General features: G+C 37.0%; 1 protein-coding gene across 4 annotated transcripts in view; it reads right to left on the bottom strand.

The window, feature by feature from the left end:
* DIDO1 (death inducer-obliterator 1) overlaps positions 1-13,049 on the bottom strand; it is an 88,404-nt gene that overhangs the window by 24,362 nt on the left and 50,993 nt on the right. For all 4 annotated transcript variants that reach the window (XM_077831992.1, XM_077831991.1, XM_077831995.1 and 1 more), the window contains 4 exons: positions 2,377-2,842; positions 1,346-1,505; positions 488-604; positions 127-234 (listed from right to left, as the gene is read on the bottom strand). In XM_077831992.1, the coding sequence (XP_077688118.1) occupies positions 127-234; positions 488-604; positions 1,346-1,505; positions 2,377-2,842 (851 nt within the window). The remainder of the gene's footprint in view (positions 1-126; positions 235-487; positions 605-1,345; positions 1,506-2,376; positions 2,843-13,049) is intronic.

The raw sequence follows: 13,049 nt of genomic DNA, 5'->3' as shown, positions 1-13,049 counted from the left end.
ATCCTTGTAAAACACAAATGGTTATTTTACATATTTAGAAACTTTCATTTTTTGGTGAATGGTATGCAGAACTAGTTGACATATTTTCCTCAGTGGTTCAGCACTTAAACAACTGTTTATACCTACATCTGAGTCAGACACTGGTGGAGAATCTTCCATATTTACATCTGGTATATTTTCCTGTTTTATGGCTGACTTCTTGCTTTCATGAGATTTACTTCTTGACTCTGTTATCTAAGAAAAGCATAAAATTATATTCTAACATCAAAAAGCCACATATGTACTTGTATCACTACTTTATACCCTATTACCTATTCTTTCAGTAACCACTGATGGCTACAAAATGTATTGGTCTGCCAAAATTCTCACCCTCAGCAAATCTTAAACAAACTTTTGTGCATGTGACTCTAGAAAGTAGTTTAACAACATCACAAACCCATCAATAATTCCTATGTGAATACATGGTAAACAGAATTACATTACTTACTGATTTGATTGGTTTCTCTTTCCACACAGACAGCTCTTTGGAGAGAAGTTCTTCTGGCTTCATTCTCACTAGCTTTGACAAAGAAATCTCTTCACGAAGAACACGATGGAAAAGTCCCTGAAACAAAAACCTACTTTACTGACATGTTGAAGAATACTAATAGAGTTAGATAACTAGTAAAGGAGATTCTTGCAGAAGAATGAAGTTTATTCCTTAATTTATGAACTCCCTATTAAAAGGTACTAACTAGGTATAAGCAAAATTGAAAAGGCTTAGTACGATCAGATACTAAGGATGAATGGGCATCCAGATGAACTATTTTCTGATCACTAAAAGTAATCCTCCAGTGTAAGGTGAACTGCATTTCCACTACCACTGCCCATGCTAGACCTGTTCTGAGAATAAAAAGGACCTCAGCTTACTCTGCTCTCAAGTCTACATTTTCACAAGCATTCAATTCGTGTTTTAAAAAAATCATCACTCTGGTCATCTCCAGTGAATTTGTGGATCCACTCTGGCTGAAGTCATCCAATGTGTCACACAATGCCAGAAAGGTAGAGAGAGTTGGAATTTCTTGCCACCTTTGCCCAGTATATCATTATAAGCAGTATTGTATTCTGAATCAAAGTAACCAAGCTTTCTAGGAATTAATGAGCCACACACAAAGACATTTTGGATAACTGTATGATAAAATCACTTCTTTTCAGTCAAGATGTGAATAATTTTGGAATAACTTCGGGTAAGTTCTACAGCCTCAAAATTTAGAGCTAGTAGAGTTTTGGAGATGGAAATTAAAACTGTTAGTATCAAAGAGGTTTCATATATTTTAGCATATACCCAGTGTTTAAGAACACAAACCTGATTTTTTGGGTCCTTAAGATTGAACATGATACTGCGATATTTACTCTTATATCGGTTGTCTGTAACTTGAAACAAGTTAAACATTTCCTTTTCAATATTCAGTGCTATCTTGCCCACTTCACTCTCTGTCATGACCAGATCGTCACTATCATTGACTCTGTACAAAATAAAATAAATAAATTATTATACTTCCTCTAAAAACAGCATTGATATTAAATAAGTTTGGCAATTTTAATTGTGAGTAAAATCTCAAAAAAAAAAAAATTGTGAATTCAGTGAGGCTACTCATGCATGAAGTTAATCACATACTTAAATATTTGCTGGTTCAAGGCCTTAGAGGCAATATTCTCCACACAAGTTATTTTTGTTTTCACTTTTGAAGGGAACTACAATAAGTTAGTTTCCCTACCACTAAAGAGGAAAAGTTAAGATGACATTGTACTTGTTTGTGTAACCTGCTCTGATTTTGTTTTGTTTTTTACTTTAAAACTAATTAGCAATCGTTTGAATTTATGTGGTGCTTTAGTGTTTGTCAATAACTGATTTATTTTTAAATGGTGTGATTACTACTATGGCACAGAACATTTTTTTCTTGGAGGGGGATAGGGGAAGGGGTAAACCTATCCGTCACGCACTTCTATCCTTTGGCAACAGGAAAGTATATTAACCATACTGTATTCTGTATATTTTCTTTAGATTTTAACTTAGTAACAACTGCATTATAAAAGTTTCTATGTTGTGATTTAAGACTTCATATTAAAATTGCCATCATAATACTTCAGGTTTTTTTCCCTGCCCTTTAAGAACTTTAACATTCAACTCTGATTCTGTGCATTTGGAATTTTTACCTCTGAATGTGAGATATTACCAAACTTTCTTTACTTCACTTTAATGTTAAGCTTATGTCAACTGTTTCACTTGAAGAATGAAGTCACTGCCTCCTTATCACTGTTAAAGAGCAGTGCAGTCTAAACATTTATTTCAAAGTTTGTTAATGCCTTTACAAAGTAAGTGTGTTGAATTCCCACCTTTTCCATAAAATTTCTTTGAGGGATCGTCGTATATTTTGTCGAATTTGAGAGTTGGGTTGTGATTGAGTGGGGTTAGCTGCTCCTTTTGCTTGTGTGATTATAGACGTAGCTGAAGTGGAAGACATTGCTGTTTTTCTAAGCCCTCCAGGTAAACTGGAAGACACAACTGATTTTTTGGAAACTGATGGTGAACCGTGAGAAAGAGGTGACTGTTTTGAAGAGGAAACATTGCCTGATGAAAGCCAAGATTTCTTAGGAATTACACCTTTGAAGCTCGCAGCAGAATATTTAGTTGGGTGTTTAGTTAGGGAAGTGCTAGTAAATGATGGGGACTTCTTTGGACCAAGGTTTTTGGACATGGAAGACGTCTGTTTCTCAACTGTAGAAGCTGAAGCAACCCCTTTCTTTGACACTGTAGTAGGTTCTATTGGTTTATCCTCACTCTTCTTCTCTTCCTTCTGAGCTGTTAAAACAAACAGAAAAACAATAAAGATATGGCTATAAAATAATGGCTATGTACAGTAATACCTAACTATACCAAAGAAGCTTTACAAATATATAAAAAAAATTATATTACACTTAGTATCTTCATTCTGCAACAGATTTGATAATTGTATTATTACTTTTGACATTCATTTAGATGGGAGACATCCTCCTAGTAATGAAAACCATCTATTCATTCAGAAAGAACAGTCTCCAGGAAACAATGCTTCCAGTCTAATTTTCAAACAGGCATCAACTTCAATTTGTCATACAACCTATTACAAGCTCACAATTTCTTTAACTTTCACTGGCTTTATTAAAATAGGAAAAAATGAGCATTGGTATATCTTAGCTTGGTTTGGAATAAATTGAGTATTTAAACACTGGACAGAATATATTCCACACAAAGAGGAGGCTTAATATGGAGATTGAGATTACTTCATTTCAGACAAACTCCTTTAAGATTCTCAAAGAAAAATTATAAGGATACATCACAATGTATACAAAATATTTAAAAAGCTATACCACCCTCAAAGAGTCCAGACATGGGTTTCATTAACAATCAGATATTAATATTCAACTTGCATGACAATGAAAAGACTTCACTGGTGTTTTCTGAACATTTAAATGTACCACATATTACTATTTGAATTAAATAATCAAGCTATAACAATTTACTTAACGCTTATTCCAGTACATATAGTTATTGTCTAGATTTTGTAAATTTGAGAGAACGAATTCACAGTGGCGAAATCATTTCCAAGAGCTTGACTGAATTCTACTAAACTAAACATTGTTTTAAAAAAATCAATTACTTTTCCTTTACACAAACATGATTTAAGGACTGAGTTGTGCACTGTTTGCTGCACTGAGCTTCCATACAGTCTCTCATTCTAATTGCTCCAGTTGAAAGTAAGTGAAATAATCTGACATCTCTAACAAGTTATTAGTAAGTTTTTATTTAACTTTGAGTTTTTCTAATTACCAACCTCTCCCTCTGCCACTGCAAAGCTGTAAGATATTAGATAGACAACTTGATGTCAGGAAAAGGTATAAGATTATGCAAATGAAGGCCCCAATTCTCAACTGTGCTACAATTCCACTTGGGGACATAAGGTGGTGAGAAAGGTGCCCATGCTATAATTCCTGGACCTGATAGGGAAAGATTCTGCACAGCAGGATCAGTAAAATCAGCAAAAGCAGGTAGGGACAGTTTCACATTGGGGTATTACATACAGAAACATCATTTACAGATAACAATTCTAATAGCTACACCACCATCCTGGATCTTTTATGATATATTGAATAGTCCCTTATGTGAAGGACTGAGGATGTGGGAAATTACTCAGGAACAACTCCTGAAATGTCATTCTATTACTTCCTTCTGAAGGAATGCTGGGAAGACCAAGTTGTGGCTTTGTGCTTCCCCTCTCAGACTAGAAGTAGCTAGACTGGTTAATGTAGACCCTTCTAATGACACAGAACACTTTAAACAAGTAGGACTTCTAAATATAAGATTTAATCAAAGAAGTCAAGTTTACCATAGAGGATTTGGTACACTTCCTGGACCTCTCCCATAGAATGCCCTCAAGACAAGTTATCAGGAGACCCAACACATGTTTTGTTCTTCACCCTTCACACCCAACGCAATAGAATCAGAAAGCAGTGGCAAATTCAGACTCTTAGGATAAATGTTTCCATCTCTTTTGAAATGGACTCCAAGATGTGTAACCTCCTAGGTGAGAGAGATTTTTGGACTTGTTTGTCACTATGTTGAAAAGGTTCCATTATCTTTAGAGACACAGAGACAGGGCCACACTTTCTTTCGATGGTCTGTTATTACAAAACATCAGAACTCAGGGAACTGATGTTCTAATGAACCAGATGACACAATATTGTAGTTGGAAGTAGCTATTGGCACATGAATGTAAGCATCTTGAAGATCCACAGGTGCCAGATTAGTTACACTTGCTCAGTCAATAATCAGCTGTAGCTCACGAAAGCTCATGCTCAAATAAATTGGTTAGTCTCTAAGGTGCCACAAGTACTCCTTTTCTTTTTGCGAATACAGACTAACACGGCTGTTACTCTGAAACAACACATTCCAAGTGACTCCTTCCTGACTCTTGTGGGGCAAAATGTAACCATTTCCAGTCCAGGATGAAACAACTTCCTTTTGACATCTTTAGTGTGATCAAGTGGAATGAATGACTGAATTTCTTCACTGAGTGAACTAATTTTTTGTCCTGAAAATGATTCACTGTAACTATTGCTGTCCCATCTTTCAGTGTACTAGGGCAATATTAGCCAAAGTGAGGATGTACAGGAACTATGAAATAATAGTAATACATAATGCTTCTATAGACTGGGAGGTGAGGAAAAGGGCCCAACAGTCTAATGTGATGAGCCTTTATTGATGTTGCAATGTAATAAGCTTGCGCCTAACTCTCAAAATTCAGTTCCTTCATTGGTAAAGATTATCTATCTTAGAGGTTTCCATAGTACCTTCTTTTTGGTATGTAAGCACTTCAATAGTACCGAAACATATCTCCAGCCTAGAAACTAGACAGAGAAGGGTTTCCTACCATTTCAGTTTGGCCAAAACAGGTTCATCAGAATTACCAGAAGCAGAAAGCCCAGATACTTTATTCAACCGTCAGGAGTGTTGGGAACAGGAGAGGCAAATATACCCAAGAGCCATGTATTGATGTAGCTGCAGAAACTAACAATTCCAGCCCTTCTTTCTTCGTTTATTGAACTTCCTGCTCATTTTGAGTACATATCTTTTTTTATTTCTTTCAGTAAAAAGGGACAGAAGCATGTTTTTTTGGTCAGTACAAAGTAAGGCAGAGCACATCTGGGATTTGAAAACAAACTGGGTGAAACCTTGAGTCCTCCTCAGTGCCAAGACTTTGGGGAAATCTGAGCAGTGTTACTATATTACTCATGTGATAACAGTGAATGACTCAGCACTTCCTAACTAGTATATTAGAGTTGTAGAAATAAAAGACTATTCTGGAGAGAGGTTTGTTTGTATTTGTTATATTTGTAAGTGTTGTGTAGAATATTTAAAAAAAAGGAAGAAGTCATATTTACCAACAGGAGTCTTTTGTATGCAGTTATAAATGGTTCATATTTAGCAACTTTATGCAGGTCTCCCAACGTCGCATTGATTTGTGTAAGGATTTTCAGAATACATATGAAATTCAGTTACGTGTGTCAGCCCAAAAGCATTTTACCCAACAGAAAATTATGGAAGATTTTATATACTTCTATATCTCAAATATGATTTTTGATCCTGTTGTAGCTTAATATATACTCGTGACCTCATGAATATAAAACATACACAAATACTTTTGCCACCATCATCCTCCCAACCCCCTCTAGCACCATTAGCTTACCATGCTTTGCTTTATGTCTAACTTAGATTGTAAACTTCTTCAGGTAGGGATAAGTGATCTGGCTAAACAGTGTGATATGCAAATTATCCAGCTTTATAAAACAAATGAAACAATTCTGACATATGAATGCTGTAGGGATTAATTTTATAGAAATGCCCTAGATATTCAAGGTAAAAATGCACGTAATCCTAACTCAAAGCAGGAAGTTGAACTCAAAATCTTCAACTGCAGTTTTTCTAGGATCCGAGGGGAAAACCTGGAGGAAAGCATCATTCTGTAGTATAACTAGAGTTATCTTCCCCCTTTAAAATATTTTATATTGCAGTTGATCCTATTTTTACACTTCATTTAAAAAATGAACAATCTAAAACCTGATCGTATCAGAAAAATGGCAATTTTATGGGAAATTACGTATTTATTAATAAGACATTACATTTAAAGAAAAATGGCCTCTATCTGCACAGAAATGAAATCCTACAAATTTCAGCCCAAGCAGAGATTAAGTAACTACAGCAATTAGCTCAAAATGGTGAGAAATCTTCTAGTTGTAAAAGAAAGCAATTAAAATAAAGGGCAAAATCCCCCACTGCATCAGTTCAAGCATTCGGACATTATTGAAAGCTTAAGAAGTGTTAAAATTTTTGCCTTCTACTTACAAAGACAGGCGTGGTTAGCTGTTTTTCTAGATTTTGCCCTTTCTGTGGTTCACCTTTTTTTTTTTAAAAAAAATCTGTTTTTGCTGAGGAAGATACTGCCTCCACAGAACAATGGAGATAACACATTTTTAAGTATTGATGATATTCTAGAACCATCCATATTTCCCTTAAGAAGTGCCTTTTTGACCTAGTTGTTATAACATTCACAACAATTAAGCAAAGCAGCTGCTTTGAAAATGTTAGTCTTTTGCCCAACAGACATTTTAAATTATGTAATAGTGCTTGACAAATGAAGTGAGATGTGATAAGCCTCAACGTGCACCATAAGGTAGGCTCATACATTCCTATTTTGGTCCAAATACCTAGTGGTCGTAGTATAGTAATTCCATTGAAATATCTGAGCAGACTCAAAACTGAATAAAATCCTATTATAATCGACATCACAAAAGCATAGCTATTTAATCATCCCATATAAAACTCTATGTTGACTAGAATTTTCAGGGGGGTCTGAAAGCAATATGTGATATTATTGTGTGTATGTATGTACTGCAAATATTTTGCCACAACCGCTATTAAAGAACTGATTGAGAAATCTGAGCTTCCCTGGCTTTTGTGTATCAAAGTCAGGTATTTAAACACACACACTCCCCCATAAAATATTGTCAACCTATACATCAAACTCAGGGTTAATAAATAGTAAATGTTTCCTAGCTTTCATGGAAGAATTTTAAATGAAACGTTTTAATCGTTTTTTTCAAAGTAAATATTTCAAACACTAATCTCTGGAAGCTTAGAAGTGTTTTCCCCTTCCCTACTATGAAAACTTTACAAGTCTGATATCAAGAATCATGATTTTGATATAAAAATCATGATCTGGTGTAAGGCTGCAATGACTTTGTATTTCTCCCATTTAAGTGACAGCTGCTTTGTTTGGGAAGAATTTCGTATCTGATAGTAACAAAGGATTTTTTTTCTGCTGGTGCTGGAGGAATTTAACACTGAATGGTAGATAAACTGTAAAGAGTTACACAGCAATAATTATGACAGTTCATTCAAAAGAAAAAAAATGTACCTTATTGCAAATTTTCCATCGAGTACTGTCATTTGGCTCAAAAATATTTATGCAAATTTAGGAGTGATCGTATGCATACATAAGATGTATACGCAAGTTTAGCAGTATTCATTTGTTGGTTACTCTTATAGCTAAAAAATATTCATGATGTGTTATAAATGTACCAGGTTCAAAATGAGCCAAACTGAATTAAGGAGTCAGTTTTAAGTTATAATAAGTGAAGTCAGTGATGGTTTATCATATTTTAAGTAAGTGTGCTGTCAAATTCTTTTTAAAATACACTTCATACTAAAGTTAAAAATTATTCTCTGAACAGCATTCAGTACGGCTAGATTATATATTAATATATATATATTAATTACACACACGCACACTCATCTGAGTTGTACTATGGGTGACTTTCTCCATTATTGTGGAAGTGATAATGAAGGCATCTCCATCTACCCTATATATTAACAGGAAGGGAGCTAAAAACATAAGTTTTTTTCTCCTGCTGATAATAGCTCATCTTAATTAGCCTCTGACAGTTTGTATGGCAACTTCCACCTTCTCTATGTGTGTGTGTGTGTGTACATCTATATATCTTCTTACTATATGTTTCATTCTATGCAGCCGATAAAGCGAGCTGTAGCTCAGGAAAGCTTATGCTCTAATAAATTTGTTAGTCTCTAAGGTGCTACAAGTCCTCCTGTTCTTTTTGCGGATACAGACTAACACGGCTGCTACTCTGAAACTTGTTCATCAGCACTTTAACAGAAAAAAGGAAACAGAGCTTGAAAATTAATACTGTGCTCAATCCTTTGCTTCCCATATTTAGTCTAACATCAGGCTACTTAGGGTGGTTCGTTGCAGACTGCCTTGGCATTCTGCCAATGCAAAAAAAAAAAAAAAAACCCCCCCGACAACCCTAAAGTAAAACATTGTCAAATATAAAACTTCAGCTTCTGAAATTGTTCAACAGATGCACTGTTGTGAAAAAGATGCTGTAGCATCTTTTATTCTGTGGCACTGGCATTACTACTGAAGTCGTAAAAATTTCCTCAGTCAAATGATATAATTCTCCAGATCAGCAGACACCAGAAAATGAGGAAATAAACTTTAGAAATTTCATAATACTTAATAATTCAGTCTACATCTTAAATTGTGGTAACTAAAAATTTCTATCTAAGGGGACTTCTTGATTATAGAACTTGGAAGTTAACAGGATTTCTCAAGCACAAACTTGTGTTTACTTTCTGATTCAATTTTATAGATTGCTGAGTGACTTAAAAATACCTACTGAATATTACCTTAAATACTTATTAAAGGACACTGCACTAAACCATTTAAAGAAAAATATTAATCAAAATGTGATTCACTACAACTATCACCCACTAACTCCGCTCCCCCCCCCCCCCCCAGCTTACTTCCCTCCCTTTTCTTCCTATGACTGGCTACTTCACCTTGAACAGGCCCTTGAAATATGTTGTATGCAGTGTAATTGTAGCTGTGTTGATCCCAGGATATTAGAGAGACAACGCTGGTACAATAAAATATATTACCTCACCCACTGTGCCCCTTGAAATGTGTTAACCATTTAAGGAACAGTTTGTTTCACCTTGTATTTATCTGTTACGCTCTTGAGTCAATTCCCAGACCTGACAAAGACCTTTGTGTGAGCTTGAAAGCCTCTCTCTCACCAACAGAGCCTGGTCCCATCAAATATATTATCTCACCCACCTTGCCTCTAATATCCTGGGACCAACACAGCCATCACAACACTGCAGACAAGTTTTTCCATTGTTGTTTCATTTCCTTCCATGGAAGTCTGGCCTTAGAAACCCACATCTTCTGAAAATCCTCTGCATTTCTGTTTAGTCAGTTAGGTCTGTGTGATCACCATTCATGGTCTTTCATTTAATAATCCCTATGATTTTAGTTTAGTAAGCTGTGTGCAACTATCTAGTTACTACAAGCTTTTAACACTAAAAAATAAAATTCACTTCAGCTTACGGGGGGGGGGGGGGTTCTGAATTATAGTTCCATTGAATATTCAATTTCTTGCTATAGGTCACACTGACAGTTTTAAACTGTATGGCCATATAACAATACACAGTTAGATACAGTGGTGAAGAGTCTATCATGCATATATCTCTGTGAAAATGGGGAGGTTTTTGCAGGTCTTCACAAAATTTGTATTAACCCCTCCCCCAGATCTATAACAGTACAATACATTACTTGAAAGAATATTTACAAATAATCTTTTTGTGGTTGAGGAAGGTAAGTTTAGTAACTATTCATTGTGAGAAGTGCTGGGGGAAAATCATTGGAACAGGGTAATATTGCTGAATGTAGAACCCAGAATGTAGAACTCGCTATTACTTTCTACTGCTGATCTTATCTATTCACTAGTTATGACTCCCACCACACTTAGGGATGTCGATCACTTTACAGGAGCAAGTTAAAAAGCAAAAGAAATGTCCCAGGCATAGTCTACCCTTAAAAGTTGTATAAGCATAGCTACATTGGTCAGGGGTATGAAAATATCCACACCCCTGAGTAGCACAGCTACATCAATGGAAGAGTACTGCTGTCGACATAGCTAACATTGTTCAGGAAGGTGGTATTCCTACACAGACAGAAAACCTTCTCTGGCAGCACAAGCTGCATGTACTACAGTAGGAATTTAAGCTGTCCTAGCTGTCCCAAAAAACTATGCCGGCATAGGTTCTGTAGTTAGACATTGCCCAAGTATAGGAAGTAAAACCACTGCATGCCATTGCCGCATAGCAACTTTAAAAAACAAAGATTGAAAATTCCTTGCCAGCAGGTTTACTTTTGGGTACCACAGCCAGCAGTTTGTGTACAGGTTGGATGGAGCTGTGCTTTTTGAACATGGCCAGACTGGAAAGCAGATGTATTTCTGGCAGAAGTAAATTTCTAAGGAGAGGGCCTAACATTGGAAATGCCATGTGTCCCTGATTCCCTTTAGCCTCTCCCTTAGACTCAGTAGTTTAAGGATTCTGGATGAGTGCAAGTAGCGTGGCAGGTCATACAGGGTGCACCAACCTCCAAGCCTACATAGGGGTATGTAGATTGTATCCAGTATCTTGATTTCACCCAAATGTTAATTGGCATCCTGTGCAGAGAACAAGTGTAGTATGTTTTTGCTGATCCATCTTGCTCAGAGGCAGGTAGCTGCATTTTAAGTTTCCAAATGAACTTTACTATTATGTGCTGCAGTAGTCTAGCCTAAACTGGTAGGAAAAGGCTCTCTCAATCAAAGTTGGAAAAGGCATCCCTGACCACTTAGCTGAGAATCCAGGGCAGCAATCAGTCTAGTAAAACTGAGATTGTTAACTGCTTTATCAATGGATGGGCAGGCTCCCTCAGTTTTGAATGTTCCTATATTTTGCCATTTCCACTTTCCTTTGCCACTCAGCATCACCGACATCTGATCTGGACTGATGGTAAGCCAAGCAGGTTTCAGGCAGCTGTGGTGCGCACATCTTCTTGCAGGAATGACTAATTATGGGAATAACTGTCCAAACTAAATTATACTTTTTAAAAAAGCCATCTCTTTGCAGAGCAAGGGCTACTGAATTCTCAGGCAAGCTTGCTTTTTTTTCAAAAAAAAAAGAAAATAAAAGTGAAACCCTTCAATTCATTCACATACAACTGAAAACTGAAATATGTTGCTCAGCTGGTGCTTTAGAGGTCAGTTCTAAAGCACTCCACAAAGAGAAGTTACTTACCAGTAACTGTAGTTCTTCAAGTGTTGTCTGTGCATAGTCTCACAGTTAGGATGCACACCTGGCACCTCAGAACTTCAGAAACTTCTAGAAGAGACATGCCTGTAAGGTGCCACTCAACCACCTTCCTGGGCACTGAACATTTAGTGCCCAAGGCCATAAAAGAAGGTGCAGCCAACAAGCGTCTCAATTCCTTCTTTTCCGTGGTCAGAGGAACAACTCCTATGCCTGAAGTCAGCATTTGTCAGACTTCTTGCCATTTCTCTCAAAAAATAGTTGTATACAGTTAGCTTTTACTTATTGTACAATATGCTATCATTTTTAGGCAATTTTAGTATTTATGTGCCATTGTGCACTAGGGGATTTGGGCTAGTTCCTACTATCAAAACTGAGTCAGATGCTAATAAATCCAGATTTTAAAGGTACACCTCTCCCCCTCTATTTTTCTCAAGTCGGATGTCCGTATCAGGTGTCTGGTCTGCTGCAAGATGTCAATGCCTAAACTGGTGCTGTGTGCCAGGCCTTTACAACCCAGGTACTGAAAGACTAGGTAACAGTCTCCATTCTCACTTGATTGAGGAAACACTGGAGCTAGGCCGTGTCTACACTGATGATTTGTCATGCTGCAAGCCAACATAGCTATACGAATGCAGTTCTCTAGTGTAGACAGGCAAAGCTACCAGGTGCACTTACAACTTGCTCCCTGATTGAGATTACCTTATAGTAGTTCACCCTGTCTACACTAGGGGATTAGACCTGTGCAACTGGCCTCCCTAGTTGAAATGGGGGCAATACCTGCTGTAGACAAGGCCTTAGTTTTTCAGAACCACTTCTGTATTCAAAGGACTTTACAGGCCATCTTCAGCTCCAAAGCCTTCTGCACCCAGATCAACACAATCATCAGAATCCAACAGTGGAAATACAAAAGAGACCACCTCAAAGAACCCCTTTTATTTGGTGGAGGGGAAGGGGGGGGAGGACTTCCCATTGGTTATACAACCAAGTGAACAATATTAGTAAAAAAAAAATGCAAACAGCAATATAGGGTGGTGAGTTTTTTAATCAAATTTCCATCTGTATCGACGAACAAGTAGAAAAGAACCACCCTACGAGCCAGATTGTGCCCAACACTTGTGTCAAGCCTCCTCCTTCACTCTTGTGGCTCCTCACGCAGGAGCCAGACACACAGTGTGATTGTGGAGTGCTGGCCTTCTGCCCTCCAAGAGTCCCCAGGGTGACAACTGCTTGAAAGGGGGAGTAGGATGCATGCACCCTCCTCCCCAAAGGTGGCAGAGCTCCAGTATGTATTTCCCCAAAGTTCTGACAG

Source organism: Eretmochelys imbricata, chromosome 13 (genome assembly GCF_965152235.1).
Source record: "Eretmochelys imbricata isolate rEreImb1 chromosome 13, rEreImb1.hap1, whole genome shotgun sequence".
NCBI classification, from domain to species: domain Eukaryota; kingdom Metazoa; phylum Chordata; order Testudines; family Cheloniidae; genus Eretmochelys; species Eretmochelys imbricata.
The sequence above is the reverse complement of the archived record's forward strand: the minus strand, read 5'-3'. Positions and strand labels throughout refer to the sequence as shown.